Genomic DNA, 19,481 nt, shown 5'->3' with positions numbered 1-19,481 from the left:
AAATTTAGTATATCCATCTGCTCACCTACCTCTTTATGGTATTTTTCAAAATGTAAAATCACTTCCTGTTTGTGCATTAAGATAAGCTGTGTCATACTAGATATATATTCACTAATGGGCAAAAAACCCTTGTGGTTTAAAAATGTACCTATAGCCAACATATTTCTATCAAACTTTAAAAAGCAGTGAAATTGGGCAGCTATAGTGAATGCACCAGGGGAGCAGGAGACCTGAACTCCTCTCTGAGATGTTGTACTTTCACAATCCAATCCACTTCCTGTGTAGCTTGGAAGAATTTGGTAACGTGACTCTGAGCATATGGTGAGTGGACTGTGAAAGACCAACCCAAATTGTGTTTGCATTTTTACACATTTGTAGGGCAGTACAATATCTCAGGAAGGAGGTCAGGTCCCCTGCTCCCCTGGTGCATTCACTGGAAGTAGTTAAAGCAGGGGGAAGGTTGCATCCCATGATCAATCTGTAATGGGCCATATGCCAGGGGAAGGCATGGCTGCATCTAAAAGTGAGCAGGGCCATTGCCATTCCACTGTCACTACCATGCACCCATTCTCACATCCAAATTCATTTAAATTCTCCCACAATGTACTCCCAGCCATCCTTTCACACTACTCACTCAAATATGGGGATCTTAATGTAACCCCCAACTGCCTTCCCTCTTTGGCCTTGTACTCCTTCTGCTGCAATATGCTTAGAAAAAAGCTTCCACTGCTAACTGTGGAAAGGATCCCCTCAATGAGTAACATGCTATGCAGAGAACAGTGTTCGGGGGAGCTTCCCAGCTGCCATGTGTCTTACAGGAATTACTACGTAGGGGAGGGGGGCAGAGCCAAGGGAACGAGGCTACAGGCCAGATTCAAAATAACCACGAGCATGTTGTTCTTAATTCCTAATTCAAAGACAAGCGATGTTGGCATGAAACTAGCATTATCAACCATTATTGACACAAAGCAGACTGCAAGATCACATACTTCACGGCCAGCACAAATTTACTCTGCCTCCTCCCCCCCCCCCGCTCTAGGCTGTGGCAGTGACATTGTTAGGAGGTCTAGCCTGGCACAAATACTAGATGTTAAATGCCAACATGCCTGGGGGAAAATTCATTCCAGCAAAGTGGGGGCGGGAGGGGTACAGAACAATAGTTAGCTACAATTAAGAGAATCCTATATTATGTATATAGCAGCCCTTAACTGGTTTAACACTTAAAAGGGCAAGTCTTCCTTCCCTCATCCTGCTTCAAATAGGGTTTGATAGGAACGTACCCTCTTGCCCCTGCCAGACAGAAAATAGGGAAGCTATGAATAAACTGTACTTCAAGAGCTTTTGAACTAGCCCCATCACTCCAAAGTTCAGCATCATCACCACTGGCAACCACCTGTTTTATTATGTTTTCTGTCACTACTTGGCTTTTACAACATTTTAAGGGCTGTGAATAATATGCACATTTAAGAATCGTTATTTTAATAATTAGATGATTAAATTGAGCAATAATGAGATCTGCTTCTGAAAGTTGGTTTTAACATTCTTTACAATATTCTTGCCTTGGTTTTATTATCTAAAATTATTACAAAAAGATTACAACCTCATTATTTTTACAGTTTGGTAAATACCTTTATAGGCTATCCCTCTTAAACATATACAAACTAGAACAATTACATTATATAAGCTTCCAGAACAGATTCCTTGCAGTCTAAACATTAAAGTTATAACCACCTTGCAGAGAGCAATTTATATACATTCTGGAGGGTGGGCAGGAAATTAACATATTTGCAGTAATTTCACTGTTAAAAGCTGCTATACAATAGGGGTCATCAAGGAACTATTGTCTAGAATATGCATGTTTGTCTTGTGGGATAGTCCACTCATTTCTAAATTTAGCTAGAAGTTGTACTTCTTTCAGTAACAGGTTCAATCATCCACATTCTGATCCTGTAAAAGAGCGAATACAGGACAAACAGCCTGTAAATACAAATAAACAACCAAGAGAGCATGATTGTTCCAGAAATTAATAAGGAGATGCACTTAAACTGAACAGGTATGAACTCTTGTACTAAAAACTAAGATCTTTATGAAAAAGGGGTACGTTGATTCTAAACACTGATCTGCAAAGTACATTGATCTAGGTATTTAACCACCTGATGAATTCTTCATCATCTACACCATTTTAGGAGGGGGGTTAATCCCTTTCTAAGTGTATACCTTTCAGCACTACCTCCCTCCCCAATTCTTTCAACACAAGTAACAGTTCATGAAACCATGATCATGTTTTTTGCCGCACGGCTGCCATAAAGTTAGACCGCATGTTTAAGCTCCAAAGCATTAAGCATTGTCTTGAAAGACAAAAGCCAAAATGAACAAGTAGTTGGATTAAAGCGGGGGGGGGGGAGAATAAAGTTAGCAGAGATGACAAAAAAAAACTTGTCCTTTGATTTCAGGCCAGTCTAGCTACAGTAGTACTGCATCCGGTCTGTCCTCCTCCTCTTTCGAGACTGAAATTCTTCAAAGAACTCTTGAATGTCCTCTCTTTTAACAACCTGTTAGCAAATAAAAGTTGGAAGAAAATAACAGAACTGACACATTTTAAATGTAAAGTAAGGCCCAGAGTAAAGGCATGGGGGACACTAGTAGGATGGGAAAGCAAAAACAGTTTGTTCTACATATTGCAAAATACAAAGAAAGTCAAATTATCACATATTTTTAATAATTTCAAAGCAAGAGAAAATATTTAGAGAAGACCTTTCTTGCTGTCTGGATGGTACTGTCCATTAATATATGTACCCTCACTACTTATGAATTATGATAATGTCTGCTTAGGGCCAGTTACGCTGAGTCAGCAGGAGCCTACTTCCTCTGGCTGAGGGAGAATTCTTTTAGTTCTTAGGAGAGCATGAAAAAGCATTCATTTTATCTGGGGTCCTAAATAAGGCTTTGAAAGTCAAACTACTAAATGGCATTTTAGCATATTACAGTTTGAAATGCCTTCTTGAGCCCATCTCCCATTTTTATAAAATGACTTCATTCCTCCAAGGGGCTCAAGGTAGCACACATACATGAATTCCTCTCCCCTCCACTAACATCCTTACAACAGCTCCATGAAAAAGGTAAGGCTACGAAAGTGACTGCTCCAAGGTCAGTCACGGAGATTCATGGATGACCTGGGAAACTAAAGACCTAAAGCTTACTAGTCTCATGGTTCACCAAACCCTGTGAAGAAATGCCAAGTATATAAAAGCTCTTGATTGAGAAAAGTTAACTATAAAATGTTACTAAAGACAGTTAATTCTGCTTGCTATACTCCCATATCTGATAACATTCAATCTAAGGATTGTAATGAAAAAGGCAGCAATAATGCAGGTGCCCTGTAGCCACTGGCACTTAAGTTAGTTTAGCAATTGGGATACTTGAAGAAGGCCTACTTTCTGTCCTTTCCTACACTGGCTGCTGGTTATAGAATCTGACCCACCTCTTTCCAACTTTTTCCTTTCTATTTCACCCCTTCTCTGAAAGCACAGCTTAAATTTGAGTAAGGACTTTCCATAGCAATTCTAGGATTTCTCTGAATGGCTGAAGGCTTTGGAAAATAAATAGTAGCTGCACAGGTTCACTGTCATTCTTGCTGAATGAATGTATTTCTATCACCACTAAAAGAGTGCAACTGACAGCCAGTCTTTGAAGGAAGGGTCCCCCAACCAGAGACTAGAATGTCCAGATTGGCACCTCTCAACTGAGCACTGGCGAAAATGGAAGAAAGCAGTGGGGAGTTAAGCAGGAGAGGAACAAATCAGAACACACCGAATGAGAGCCCACCTATCACAGGTACATCCAGGTCTCCATTGCTCCCTTCTTATCTGGCACCTAGAAAATTTCAGTTGCTCTTAAATCTTAAAAGACGTGTGCATGCCAGGTGACAACATCCTTAGATAGCTTATGAATAGGATGAATGCCAGCACTACCTAATATTGCGTAGTGTGGAGATTGGCATATGTTGCAACTAAACTGTTATTTGTCAGTGATCAAAAGATCATTCTCCTCAATCTTGCTATAGCACAGTATGATTTAATCAGTAAAGATTCCAAGGGGAAAACTGTAAATATGGAGTTATATACTTACTGTCCCTTCATCTGCAAATCTTCTCAAATAGTCTGTCAGTTCTGTTTTCAAGTCATTGTATTCTGGATTTTAAAAAAAGTAAAACATTTTACTATGGTTGTGCATGTACTTCAGGGATTGAATTTTTCTCCAGTGTAGCTGCCTAACTGGTACCAAAGATGATCCACTAAAAGGACATTGCTTCAGTCATGCTAGTATTCCACTTCCCTACTCCTCCTGTCTGCTTTTCTGCTTGACATAAACTTAGTTTAGTTTATACTGTAAATTAATGAAATCTACACAAAGTTTTAATCTGAGATTCTCCAGGATGCCCCAAAGAACATTACACATTTCCATTTTAAATTCAATTGTAAAACATAATGTTACTTACCACAGATGAGCTCTACCTGCTGGACTCTATTCATGCTGCTGAGTGTGTCCATTAGAGGATCTCTTCTGTCTGCTTCCTGGTCACTTGTCCCTTTATTCTCATAAGCCAATACTGTATCACATTCATCTGTTAGGAATGGGACTTCCAGTTCAGAATACATTTGCTGAAAAATAAATGTTTATTTGCAATGCAGAAATAAATTGATCTGTACAGCAGTTTTCATCCAAACTTATATATTTGCCTTCTTAAAAAAAAAGATCCTAAATATTTTCAAATGCTCTAAAGGAAGAAGTAACAGTGCACAATTGGAGCCTGAAGTTGCAGCCCACGGTAACTAAGGATGTAGGTGACAAGGTGGGCAAGGAAACCTAAGCAGCTGGAGACAGAGCTAGCAAACTTGTTTGTGAAGGTCCACACAGTTGCAGGTTTAAACAGCAAGAGTAGAGGCAAAAGAAGCAAAGCGAGGGCCTCCTACAAAAAGGGTATATATCTCCCCACATGCACAGATCTTTTAAATTTTGATGACTAGAAAAGACACGACTCCATTAGTGAATTTAACAGAATATGCAAATTACAAGCAAGCAATACTTACTCTTTTTGCAATATATTCAATATATTCCTTAAGACAAAAGCAGTTTAAGTCTACCTATTACAGGCTAACACTTTCTCACTCCTTCCATTTTTATTCAGTCACTTGCAGGTTCATTGGTGAACTGCATTCTAGATAGTTCTAAAAGAAACATGAAAACTGAAGGTTTAAAAAAATACATACCATGCATTCTAGGCAGGTGCACAGTTTGCTCCGCCAGTTGTGTGGCCAAAAGGTGGCTATATTCTTCTGTAAGTATTGCTTGCCTTTAAGTTCTTGCAGCTTGCAGGTAGCTGCTCCATTCTTAACTGTTTGCTGCAAAATGAAATTCAGCTTATCTTTCCACAGATGTTCATTCTACTGCATTTGTTAGGTGTCTGAAATGTTATTACAACTCTGCAATCTGGTAGTGTTAGCAGTAATGCAGACAATGATGGTGCCATAACTGAAAAGTGAATGGGCTACTCACATGAAGCTCAGACTTGAATTGAGGCCCAGGGTACCAGGAAAGAAAATAAAGCAGCAAATACCTCAGGAAGCCTACCTTGCACCTATTCCTCCTGAGGTTCACAAAGGACATTAGCCTCAAATTCTTCCTAGATACCAAATTGATAAAAAACTCACCCAGATAAATCTTACTAACAAGGGGACTTCAGTTTTTTACCTTCTTAGCAAGAAAATGCAAAAATGCTTTATCAGATGAAATAAATCCTCCAAAATACATCTCTATATGGCACTACAGATTTATTAAAGTATCCAATAAAGTTCTACTGAGAGTAGATTCATTAAGATTAATGGACCTATTTTAGTCACGTCAATTAATTTAAATAGGTCTACTCTTAGTATTATTATTATTATTTCTATGCCGCCTTTTGGCCAAAAGGCCCTCACGGTGGCTTACAAAAAATAAACACAAATATAGAAATACGTATCAATAAAAACAATGCAATTTACAAAAATTAAATAACAAGATTATAACATTATTAAAAAGCAACTTTAACAACTTTCAATGAAAATACAGTAGCAAATGAAGCTTTCCTAACACTTTCCTAATCCATAATAATTAGATAATGTCTACTAGTTCTTACATCAATACAGTATATAGTATACGTTCATACTGCATTATTGAGGTTCTAGAGTTAAGCTCTGCATGAGGACTGTGAATTCTCTCATTTGCAATTTAACCCTGGATCAGATACAACAGTAGTCTTCTTGCTGTTCAGCCTGAAAGTCTTGGTCAAAGGGTGATTAAGGATATTCAATGTACAAAAAGAAAGTTTTCCTCCTATTCGTAGCCCAGCTCACTTAGACACCAGGGTGCACACACACACATAATACAGTAAGTTGCTGTCTGGCAGGTAGATAATTAGCTGAATCACATGGATGCCCATGCTTCACAAAGAGTTACATGCTCATGCAGGTTTGAGATTCTAGAGGCAGCGATGCCGCTAAGAAGGTCTTCGAGGCTGCTGCTAAAGAACACCAGCCAAAAAAGAAGGATATACCCAGTTTGCTTAGTACATGCAGACATCTCTGCAAACAGGACTGCTAGAGACCTGCATGTTTGCACACCACAAGTAAATGTAAATGTAAATTTAATTTTTAGGTCGCCTATCTGGCCGAAGCCACTCTAGGCGACGTACATATTAAATTTCAATAAAATACAATAATTACAATAAAATACAATATAATCAGCAGTAACAAAAATAACAACATATGCAGTACACAACAACGGGCATTCAGTATGTAATTAGCCCATCCCGGCGGTCCCAAAGGCCTGTCCAAACAGCCACGTTTTTAAGGCTCGGCGGAAGGTATCCTGGGAAGGGGCATGCCGAAGATCGAACGGGAGGGAATTCCAGAGAGTGGGGGCCGCCACCGAAAAAGCCCTCTCTCTAGTCCCCACCAACCTAGCTGCTTTTTTTGGTGGGATTGAGAGAAGGCCCTGCGTGGCTGATCTTGTCGGGCGGCATAATTGGTGATGCTGGAGGTGCTCCTTCAGATAAACCGGGCCGAAACCGTATAGGGATTTAAAGGTTAACACCAACACCTTGAATTGGGCCCAGAAAACTACTAGAAGCCAGTGTAGATTGAATAATACTGGCGTAATATGATCACGGCGACGACTGTTTGTAAGTAAACGAGCCGCAGCATTCTGTACCAGTTGAAGTTTCCGGACCGTTTTCAAGGGTAACCCCACGTAGAGCGCATTGCAGTAGTCTAATCGAGAGGTGACCAGGGCATGTACTACCAGTGGGAGCTGATGAACAAGGAGGTAGGGTTGCAGCCTACGTATGAGGTGTAATTGGTACCAGGCTGCCCGGCTCACTGCCGAAATCTGAGCCTCCATGGACAGCCTGGAATCAAGAACAACCCCAAGGCTGCGGACCTGGTCCTTCAGGGGTAATTGTACCCCATTAAACCTCAGGTCAACAGGACCCAACCTTCCTCTGTCTCCCACAAGCAGCACCTCGGTCTTGTCAGGATTTAGCTTCAGCCTGTTCCTTCCCATCCATCCACTCACGGATTCCAGGCACTTGGACATGGTCTCCACAGCCAACTCTGGTGAGGACTTAAACGAGAGATAGAGCTCAATGTCATCTGCATATTGGTGACACCGCAGCCCAAATCTCCTGATGATGGATCCCAGCGGCTTCATATAGATGTTGAATAGCATGGGAGAGAGGATAGAACCCTGTGGCACTCCACAAGTGAGAGGCCAAGGGTCTGAAACCTCATCCCCCAATGCTACCTGTTGATGCCTGTCAGAGAGAAAGGAACGGAACCACCGTAGAACAGTGCCTCCTATTCCCAGTCCTTTCAGGCGATCCAACAGGATACCGTGGTCAACGGTATCAAAAGCCGCTGAAAGATCCAGGAGAACAAGAAAGGTGAATTCTCCCCTATCTAATGCCCTCCTCATATCATCCACCAGAGCGACCAAGGCTGTTTCAGTTCCATGTCCAGTCCTGAAACCCGATTGGTATGGATCCAGATAATCCGTTTCATCCAAGTGTGCTGACAATTGGTCAGCCACCACTCGCTCAATGATCTTGCCCAAAAATGGCAAATTCGAAACTGGGCGAAAGTTGTTCAAAACTTGGGGATTTATAATTGCCTCCTTGAGGGCCAGTGGCATTACACCCTCCGCTAAGGATGCGTTTACCACCGCCCTAATCCCTTCGCCCAGTTTCTCCTTGCAATTCACAAGGAGCCATGATGGGCAAGGATCAATCAGACAAGTGGTAGGCTTCACAGATGAAAGCACGTTGTCCACTTCCTCAGAAGGGAGAGGCTGAAACCGATCCCACTGGACCGGATTGCAAGTGGTCAACTCTGGTTCATTCACTGCATCCACGGCGTACGGAATCGAGCTCCTTAGGTGTTCGATTTTATCAGCAAAGTGCTTTGCCAATTTGTCACAGGAGGTCTTAGAATGTTCCAAGGGTTCCTGAGCAACTGGACCGACCAGGCTTCAGACCACTTGGAACAGCCTCCTGGGACAGCACTCGGCGGATGCAATAGAGGCAGCAAAGAACTCCTTCTTTGTCGCCTTTACTGCCACCTGGTAGGCAGCTACTGCTGCTCTGACCTATGTCCGAGCACCTTCGGAGCGAGATTTCCGCCACCGGCGTTCTAGTCGTCTCACCTCCCGCCTCAGATTATGCAACTGGGGTGTATACCATGGTGCTATCTGAGTTCTGTTCAGGGGGAGAGGACATTTCGGGGCAACCTGGTCCAATGCCCTGGTGATCCCCTCATTCCACTCCATCACCAGGGTTTCAACCGAGCGACCTTCAGCAGGTTCCAATTCCCCAAGAGCAGTCAGGAATCCATCTGGAACCATCAAGCGCCTGGGGCGGACCATTCTAATAGGTCCTTTACCCCTGCGGAGGGCGTGTGGCATCGAGAAGTCTATATTCACCAGATAGTGATCTGACCATGACACAGGGGTAGAAGAAATAGCCCCCAACTTCAGAACACTTCCCTCCTCTCTCAGGACAAATACAAGGTCGAGAGCGTGGCTACGTGGGTGGGCTCAGTATTACTAAGGTGCAGTTCCCAGAAAGCCATGGTTTCCAGGAAATCCCGAGGGGCTCCAGTGAGAGTGGCCTCAGCATGTACGTTGAAGTCCCCAAGAATTAACAGCTCTGGGGACAACGCTCGCACATCCGAGACCACCTCGAGCACCTCGGCCAGGGAGCCTGCTGTGTTGCGGGGTGGGCGGTACACAAGCAGGATCCCTAAACTGCCCTTCGGGCCCAACCTCCAGTACATGCAATCAGCAAACTTGGTCCTCAGGAGCGGAGGTCTGGTAAAAACCAAAGATTCCCGATAAATGACTGCCACACCCCCTCCCCGCCTTCCCACCCTCAGCTGCTGTGCGTAGCGGAAACCTGGCGGACACATGGCCTCAAGAATGGGGGCTGAGGCCTCGTCCAGCCAAGTTTCCGTGACACACACCAGGTCTGCGCATTCATCCAAAATCATATCATGGATGATAGATGTTTTTTGTGACACAGACCTGGCATTACACAACAACAGTCGAAGGTCGGTAGGAATCCTGCGTCTCCCATTTGTCTTCTGGATTTGGGCAGACCCGGAACAAGGGATGGATATCACACATCTATCTCTTGTTCCTCTAAACTGACATGTTCTGCCCCCAGCATCAACCCAGCGCCTGCCACCTGTCTGTCCTAATCCACTTCCTCAACCATCTCTTGGCAGTGGAGCAGCCCGGAATACCATAGGCCACTGCTGGCAGCAGTAACTAGGCTTCCAAGACACTCTTGAAATTTTAATGCAAGTAATTGCTGGGCAGTTAACACTTACTTCTCATAGAATTTGGGTGGCAATTTATTTATTTCATTTGTATACCACCTCATAGCTGAAGCTCTCTGAGCAGTTTACAACAATGACCTTATTAAACATAGAAATACTTGAAAAATCTCTCACTCAGAGCTCAAACTAAAGAATGACAGCTTTGGGTCACAAACTGCAAGAGAATAAATGCAAAGCTTACCTCAGAACATTCAGAGCCAGAGCTGGTGGATGGCTCATTATTTTGTGTCGTTTTCTCTTCTTCAATCTTTGTTTGATTATCGATCCCATTTTCTTTTTTTGTTTCTTCAGTTTCTTCAACGTTCAGCACAACTCCATCTTCAGCTGTAGATGTAACTTTGGTCACAGTGGGAACTACAAGAGACAGACACCCACAGCAAATATTAGCATGCCTGCACTACAAATTGTTATTTCTGTCTCAGATATCAAAACTGCTATCCATAGCAAAAGGTCAGTTTACATATATAATCTCTAGCTTAAAAAAATAGTCTTACTGTTGTATGCAGTTTGTCACTTTAGCTTCTTTGTACCCCATTTCCAAGTGGCTACATTTCTATATGGCAATCACGTACTTTATTAAAATGTAGGTCACTATCCCTAGCTTTCTATGCCTTGCACTTAACAGGATGAAAAAAACAGAATCCATACTTCCTATGCTTTAATCCAAAAAGCCTCCGACAATTATGGCTAGAGGAAGAAAAAACATGCTACAAGATTTCAGCACCCAGGACACAATTTTATTCATGTTTTTGAAAGAATGACAAGGTGGGCAACATAGGATGCTAGGGTATCTCTTCCACATTTTTATTTTAGCAACAATACCCAGTACCACATCACCAGCTATTAATTATCTCAGGAAGACATATGGAAAAACTGAGTTACTTTTGGAAATGGACTTGGACTGCCTTCAAGTCGATCCCAACTTATGGCTACCCTATGACTAGGGTTTTCATGGTAAGCGGTATTCAGAGGGATTTACCATTGCCTCCCTCTGAGGCTAGTCCTCCCCAGCTGGCTAGGACCTGCTCAACCTGCCACAGTTGCACAAGCTATATGAAGACATTCAACTTCTACGTTGTCCTGCAGGTTACATGCAGCCTGTGACAAGTCTCCTGCCGTCTTCCCCTGCAATCCCTGTGGCATCTGGCAGGCTTGGCTAATGTATTACTTGAAGACAGGGAGTTCTTAATTTAGCAGGGCTTTCCTTTGGCAATATCAACTGATTGAATTTAAAAAAGAGAGGGAGAGATAAAGAGACTGACTCGCCTATTTGTTTATTCCCAAGATAACAGACCAAGCATCTAAATGAGAATAAGGAGCTTCATCTTTTCTCCTCCCTTATTGGCAATCGGTTTCAATATCTATAGCCTTAGATTAAGGATGACCAACTTCTGTATTCTTGGGAGACACTTTATTCTAGCTATCTTCACGTCAGTATTTCCCTACCCACTGAAGATATTCAGTAAAATGAGGCAGCTAAGGATAAAATCTTGCCCACCTACATATTCCTCTAAATAAAATGAGTGAGATACTGGACTTCAGAGCAGCTAAACAGAAACAGGTATAATAATTCCTGTAGCAAACAGTGTAATTTTGGGACTACTGTTTGCATGCATTATTCTCCCAAAAACTGGACTAGAAGAAACAACTGTGTTGAATATTTTACAGCTAGACAGCATGGCCTCAGGTGTACAAAAAAGTGCTTACTGCAGCACATATGCTAAAGCATATACAGCAGTGATCAACAATCAGGAGAGCAGGGGAAGGGAGAAAGGTCCGTGCAAGCAAAGTACGCTTACTACAACTATCAAGTGTGAAGGCTGTCTCAGTATGATCCCCCACACCTGATGCTCATATTTATTACATTTATATTCCACCTTTCTTCCAAGCAGCAGAAGTGGCATACGCAGTTCTTCCTCTCCCCATTTTATCCTCACAACCGCCCTGTGATGTTGGTTAGGCTGAGACACAGTGACTGTCCCAAGTTCACCCAGTAAGCTTCATGGCTGAGTGGGAATTAGCACCCTCTTCTCCCAGGTCATAGTCCAATACCGACTTTGTGAGGCTTAGTAATAAAGATCTCACAGCTGGCAAGCAGGGAAAAGGGCACTTCTTACAATACTGAACTGCTATTAGAGAGAACACAGACAGGCACCTCTTTCAATGGTTTGCCAGTTTCTCTCCCCACTCCCAATGCTCCCCTAAACTGCCTTTGCACACTTAGTACACCTGAATTCCATGCACAAATCACCCTCAATTTAGTGGTTAAAATCCAAGTGCATACCTTTATTCCCTAAGAATCCATTCTGACAAGCCAGTCATTCAATCCCACAAAGATTGCTTGTACAGGATAATGCAAAAACTGCAATATCACAGAAGATTGCCACTTCTTTCATTAAGTGAAAAACTGCAAATTTGGGGTGGGGGGCTTAAATAGATAACTTTGCAGGCCTGATGTTACACTTGAATGGAATGCTTTCTGAGCTTTTGTCATCATTTCCCCCTCTCCTCCAGCAGAAGCAAACAGCTTCCTATGCTGGCAGATTGTGAGAATCAACTCTCAGGCGAGAATCTCTATTCAAATGTGTATGTTTAATAGTATTTTTTGAATTGCGAGTGTAAGAGCACATGTACTTGATCCCAAACAATTCAATCAGCTAAAATTAAGAACACTATAACCTAAATAAGTCAATGTCGCATTCACTTTAATTGAACAAAAATGGCTTAAATCCAAACACTTTCATTTAACTGGGTTGAGATGCTGCTCCAGGTTAAGAATATTAGCACAACGGCTGCCATAATTCCTCTCACCTGCTAAATGTGAGGCATATGCCCACAGGAAAGGGCAACGATCCATGCAAGCCTGACACACCATTTCATGAAAGTCCCCACTATCTGGAGGGATTGCACCAAGATGCTGGAGAGGGAAAATGAGAAAACATGCCAAATGCATAATAGCTACAAATAATTATTCAAAAACAAAAGTAGAGCACAGCGATCCTCCATAGCTAAGCATGGGAACACATCTCTTTTTTTCTTTATTTTACATACTCTTTAGAACCCCTTTGTATTACAACTGGAGCCAGGTATAAAATAGTTTAGAGGAGCGGGCACACACTATAAATTAAAGAATAGGATGTCTCCAAGTACATGTTCAGCACAGGAATTCGTTTCAATACAAAACTTAACTCAGACCTTTGACACAAAAATCACCTAATTCCCTCCACACCGAAGGGATGGGGGAACAGACTTAATTTGGAATCCAGGAATTCAGTAACTGGAAATCAGAAATTATTTCAGATTCACTCCTTCTATCCACCCCTATTCTTTTACCTATTACATAGAGCAGGAGTAAGACCTCTGCACAGGTGAAGCACTAACTTTAGTTTACAATCTTCCATCCCAAGTAGAATGTGTAATTCCTAAACTCGAATTATCTAAATATTGGCTGTTCCAATAAGCAAGAGATTTAACTACCCAGTTGTAAACAGAATTAAGTGTATAGGTTTGGAACCTAAACTCAATTATTCCAGAGTAGTGCTTGAGGGATCTACACAATTATTTTGAATTAAGGAGGCTCAGGACTGTGAGCCCTGTATGAGTTAGAAATCTGGTCTGACAGGTTATATTTATCACTGTAGCATTTCCAATCCTTTCCGTTTAATGAAGTGATTTTATTAGATGGACTTACCCTTCCATGAAACCAGTCTTCACAAACTATGCACTGGATCATTTCATCTGGAATCTAAAAATAGAGCCAAAGTATTACAAAATCCTTTCAAATCTTTGTTAGGCTACCTTTGAAAATGGTTTAATGAGTGAAAAATGCTGTTGTTGCTTGCTTATTGAGAAACTTGAGCTAGCATTCTTCTCTGTTGTCTGTATTAAAACATCTGTCCCAGCTGCCAATTCATTTCCATGCCCAATTGCAAGTGCTGGTTTTGACTTTAAAACCTTGAATGGTCAGGGTCCCAATAATCCCAGGGGACATTTCCTCTCACGTGAACCTCCCTGGCAGTTAAGATAACAACACATCATAAAAGCCCTGTTGCATCAGATTAACGCACATTTAGTCTAGAATTTGTTCCCACAGCGGTCAGATCCCAATGGGGTGCCCACAAGCAGGACACAATGCAACAAGCACTCTTCTGATTTGTGCTCCCCAGCAACTAGTTTTCAGAGGCATACTGCTTCCAATACTGGAGGTGATGCATTGCCATCATGGCTAGTAGCCACTGATAGCCTCATCCTCCAGGTATCTGTCTAATCCTCTTTCAAAGCTGTCCAAGTTGATGGCCATCAGTACATCTTGTAATATTGAATTACATAATATGTCTTAGCACAGTATCAGAAGAACTTTTTTTGCCTGTCCTGAATCCTGAAAAACTTCTCCCTATGTACTTTCTCCACACCATGCATCATTATATACACTTCTATCATGCCTCCATTACTCACTTTTTTTCCTTAAAAGAAGTCCCTTTCACCACGCTGCTTCAGCCCCATTTTAATTTTGTTTGCCCTTTTCTGAACCTTTTCCTGCTCTACAATATCCTTATTGCGATGGGGCAACCAGAACTGTACACAGTATTCCAAGTGCAGTCACACCATAGCTTTGAATAATGCCATTATGATATTAGCAGTTTCATTTTCAGTCCCTTTCCCAAAGGCCCATAACATGGAATTTTCCTTTTTCACAGCTGCTGCACACTGGGATGACATCTTCATCAAGCTATCCACCACAACCCCATATCTCTTTCCTGATCAGTCACTGTCAGTTCAGGCATCATTACCACTTATATTAAATTTAGGATTCCCCGTTCCTACTTGATACACAGCAATTTACACTTGCTTACATAAAATCCTGTTTGTCATTATAATGTGTATTCACCCAGTTTAGGGAGATCCTTTTGGAGCTCCTTGCAATTGCTTTTTCTTTTTAAAAAAAACCTTTTATTATATTTTTATATTTCAGTAACAGCAACAGAGACTGCATACATTCAAAGTAGAATAAAATTCACTAACAGAAAAAACATTGTGGTTTAAGAATGTACCTATAGCCCACAGATATTTCTATCTATCAAACTTTAAAAAGCAAGGAAATTGGGCAGCTAGAGTGAATGCACCAGGGGAGCAGGAGAGCTGACCTCCTCTCTGAGATATTGTAGTGCCCTACAAATTTGTCAAAATGCAAACACAATTTAGGTTGGTCTTTCACAGTCCAGTCCACTTGCTGTGCAGCTTGGAAGAATTTGGTAACATGTGCTTCTGAGTTTATGGTGAGTGGTGGCAGCACCTGCCATCTCCAAAGATGGAGAATTATATTTTTGTATGTTTGTTGGTGTTCTTCTTACTTTGCTTCTTTCCTGTGTTACTAATGTTTCTACAGAGAATCTAATCTAGAAAATTTTATTTCCCTCATTATTCATCCTATAAATCTGTGTCAAATTTATTTTTATTAATTTCAAAGCCTTTTTATTGGTCAATGTCATATGATGGTAAAGACAGCCTTTTGTGTTTCAAATTGGAGGCTATGTTGCTACTTCAACTTCAAGGATGCATGTTTTCAGCCTGCTAAAGAAATTATAATAATAATAATTATTATTATTATTAATTACATTTGTATAACACCCCATAGCCGAAGCTCTCTGGGCAATTTACAACAATTTAAAAACTTTAAAAACAAATATACAAATATAAAAACACATTTTTAAAAAATGGGGGTGCCACAGCATCTGATTGTCCTGATGCGCAACCTATACCCTGGAAAAGAGGCTACTGTAAGGACAGAATATGGAGAAACCTACTGGTTCCCAATCACAAAGGGTGTGAGACAGGGGTGTATTTTATCACTCTGTTTGTTTAATCTGTATGCAGAACATATCAAACAGAAAGCAGGATTGGACCAAGATGAAGGAGGTGTGAAAATTGGAGGGAGAAATATCAATAATTTAAGATATGCAGACGATACCATACTACTAGCAGAAACCAGTAATGATTTGAAACGAATGCTGATGAAAGTTAAAGAGGAAAGCACAAAAGCAGGACTACAGCTGAACGTCAGAAGACTAAAGTAATGACAACAGAAGATTTATGTAACTTTAAAGTTTTTTAGTGTAAATTTTAAAAAATTGGTGCTGTATTTCACATATTCACAGAAAGAGAAACAAAAGAAAATCATTTCCTATAGGAAACTACACTAAAATTGCAAAACAGATTATGAGAACTCTGACAGAAAAAAGTCCAAAAGGGTTCTGGGGTTTTTCTCTCTCTTTTTATTTATTTATTTAAAATATTTCTATCCCGCCCTTCTACCCTACAATAGGGCACTCAGGGCGGCTACAATAAAATTGCACACATATATTAATATTAATAAAATACACAATAAAATACATAATAAAACATAACATTACAGTAAATTAAAATGTATAAAACACTATTAAAATACATAAAATGCATTATTTTTAAACTTTGAACTCTCTATTCTTTCTGACTGTTCTGTGTATCGCCATGAAAATTGAGAGGGTTGTTAGCAAGCGTTTCTGAGTTCAGGACTGTAAGTTTTTTAAGGCTTTGTTTTGAAATGAGCTTATGGGACGCATCAGAAGGCACAGGGGGGTATTTTCAATTTAACATTGCGGAATGTGAAAAATCCACGCTGGCTATAGTATACGGCCACTCTCGTGGCTGTATAATAAAACAAAAATTAAACATCATATAGTCCTCCCAGGACTCCAGGTACATACAATTCAGTGAGCTAAATCATTCTAGACAAAAAGCGTATTTTAAAAATAAAACTAAATGTATCAGTTTCCACCATGTCACTACTTAAATTTCGGGGAAGTGACTATTTCTTGCTCATAACACACTAAAGCACCATACGGTGAAGGGACAATCTTTCTCTGCAAACATGTTATACTAAAAGTTTTGTATTCTTGCTTCCATAGGTGTGAATGAGTTCCTTATATAAGCACAGAAGAACATATCGTGAAGGAGGAGGTTTGGCTTTTGTTGTTCACTTTTGTATCTAATAAAATCATACCAAATGGGAACAAACAAGTCTCTCTTTTTATGGTCACTTACCAGTTTCCTTTTTTCCATCTATAACTTGGGAATACCAAACCTCCAGATTGAGACCTTTCAGTTCCAAGCAATAACAGCTCTAGCAGCTGTTAACAGGTGGCTAATCAGGTCTTTATTTTTTAAATTCTTATTTTGATTTGTAGATCAGTTGAGGAGCGCTAGTTGTAGGACTTACTCCTGGTCCTGGTGAAGTTTTGTTGTTTCTCAAGGTCAAAACTCCTGCACCTTATGGCCTGATCAGCACATATGAAGGTAAGATCCCGTCCCACAACAACCCCTCCAGTACAGATTATAAATTGTACTATTAATACGAGAAAGTTTCTGGGGGGTCATGTACTATCTCTAGACTAAACTTAAGTTTTGATTCCTAGTTTGAGTGGAAATGGTTTGAAATGTAGGTTGAATCCCTAAAGACTGGCATTGTTCTTCCTCAAACAGAGTCCAAGTCTTTCTCCCAGTATGATTTTATCTTATTTGAAGTGGCTGTATCTATGATAATTTTACACAGCTGGGAGACCTGTCCTTTATAATCTGCCCTGCTCTAACAAATTATGTTCCCAAGCGGTCAAATCTCATGGTGCCATCTGTTTGGTATCATTCTTACTCAGAAAAGAAGAATGTTTTCTCCATAATAACTATGGCAATGTGATAAGTTGCAATTTATCACTGACTTCCAGTTCAGTCAAGGGCCTACCCCTGTTGTAAAAGTCTCTGAGTACATACAAGCCTGTACTTTTGTTTGTCTGCTGCCCTGGGCTCCTTCTGGGAGGAAGGGCAGGATAGAAATTAATTAATTAATTAAAATAAAAATGCTTGTCCAACTGTCTAGCCCATAAGTCTTACAGGAATTTTAAAATGCTGGATGCCCTAAACTTGGTATCAACAGAAGAACTGCAGGAGGGGCCAACTTTTTCTTTACTTTCCACACTTTTGAGCATTGTTCTTGTGAACACACTGTCCACCTTTTGGAGATGGTATAATTTAGCCACAATAAAGGGGAAAACTGAGAGGGGATGGCCATGTATCACTCTATCCTCAATCTGAACCCACATGGCAGTTTTATCTCCTTGGAGAAAATATGTCAGTTGCCAAGTCTGGTAACCCCCATCCTCCATCAACAACTGCCAATAACATAATTTCCTTGGGATCCATACTGGTAGTCTTTGAAATAAAGTGCTAATATTGCATTTTTTCAAATTTTCCAAAAAATTCTGGGGTTTTTTCTGAAAAAACTGGAAAAAAGCCAGTTTATTTCCATGGCTTCAAAATTTCCAGAAATTTTACATCTCTAGTCTTTGGTGAGGTACTTCTGTCAAAAGCTTTTTGAAAATTTAAGTATACAATGTCTACTATATCACCCCTATACTATATATTATGTGTTTATTAATTTGGGAATCACCTTCCACATATCTGTTGACACAACACAAAATGAACATCTAAGGCAGAGACCTTTTCATCTAGCTAGAAAAACTTGTAAAAACAAAAATGTCTTAAATTGTTTCCAGAAAGTACAGATAGTAGGCAACTGTCATATTTCAGAAACCCTGTTCCAAGTTACTGTGGAGCAGGCTTTTGATATTTTGGAGGCTTTACTGAGAAAATATCGTACAGAATGCAGTGACTCACTGGGTATATAAAGGATAAGGCAGTCTTTCAAGTAACCCGGTCCTGAGCAGTATAGGGCCTTAGTACCAAAACCATGAACTTGGCCCAACAGCAGATTGGCAACCAGTACAAATCCTATAAACATGCTGGTGGTGGTAGCTTGCCTCTTCAAACAACCTTGCCACCATGTTCTGCATCAGCCACAGCCAGACCAACCTGAAAGGCAGCCCCACATAAAGCACACTGCAGTAATCCAACCTTGAGGTGATCAATCCATGGACAACTGAATAAGCTATCTCGATCCACAAATGCCAACTTCCCAGCTTACCATATGCTTAGTGACATTCACGAAAAAGTCCACAGAAGCCATTGCGCTTCTGCAATGCAATATTTATTTTTTCCAATTGCATATGTACCTCTCCTCATTTTGAAAAAGGGTAACAAAAACATAGTAAATTTACTAAAAGGTTATATGCATCCTTATAAAAAGTATTTGTATCTCATGTAGGACTATGAGACATGAGTGCCTTACCTCATCATCAGGATCTGGGTAAGGCCTTTTACAAACACAATATAATCCATAGAAGTTGTCATTATATTTATTTGCTGGATTCATCATTGCCTTTTCCTAGAAATAAATTATGACATGTCTCTTAAAAACACAACATGAAAAGAAAAGGAAGTGATCATAAACAATAGTCTCCTTAAATAATATATATCTTACTTTTAACCATCCCAGAAAGCTAAACTTTACTATGATGTCCTGCCATACTGAATGCAGATCAGCAAGTCTCACTTCAGCTCTAAAAACTCTATACAGAGAAAGCTTGTTATAACTCAGGGGTCAGGGGACAAAGGATACACACA

At 40.6% G+C, this 19,481-nt stretch overlaps 1 protein-coding gene across 1 annotated transcript in view; it reads right to left on the bottom strand.

The window, feature by feature from the left end:
• Window positions 1-1,528: 1,528 nt before the first annotated feature.
• Window positions 1,529-19,481, bottom strand: part of UBR7 (ubiquitin protein ligase E3 component n-recognin 7) — a 24,023-nt gene continuing 6,070 nt past the window's right edge. The window contains exons 4-11 of the mRNA XM_061612005.1: window positions 19,147-19,242; window positions 13,621-13,674; window positions 12,741-12,846; window positions 10,111-10,283; window positions 5,271-5,402; window positions 4,499-4,661; window positions 4,129-4,190; window positions 1,529-2,552 (exon numbers count right to left, since the gene is read on the bottom strand). Of these exons, the coding sequence (XP_061467989.1) occupies window positions 2,460-2,552; window positions 4,129-4,190; window positions 4,499-4,661; window positions 5,271-5,402; window positions 10,111-10,283; window positions 12,741-12,846; window positions 13,621-13,674; window positions 19,147-19,242 (879 nt within the window). The 3' untranslated portion in view covers window positions 1,529-2,459. The remainder of the gene's footprint in view (window positions 2,553-4,128; window positions 4,191-4,498; window positions 4,662-5,270; window positions 5,403-10,110; window positions 10,284-12,740; window positions 12,847-13,620; window positions 13,675-19,146; window positions 19,243-19,481) is intronic.

This window comes from Rhineura floridana, chromosome 2 (assembly GCF_030035675.1).
Source record: "Rhineura floridana isolate rRhiFlo1 chromosome 2, rRhiFlo1.hap2, whole genome shotgun sequence".
NCBI lineage: Eukaryota > Metazoa > Chordata > Lepidosauria > Squamata > Rhineuridae > Rhineura > Rhineura floridana.
This window is presented reverse-complemented; position numbering and strand designations above follow the sequence as displayed.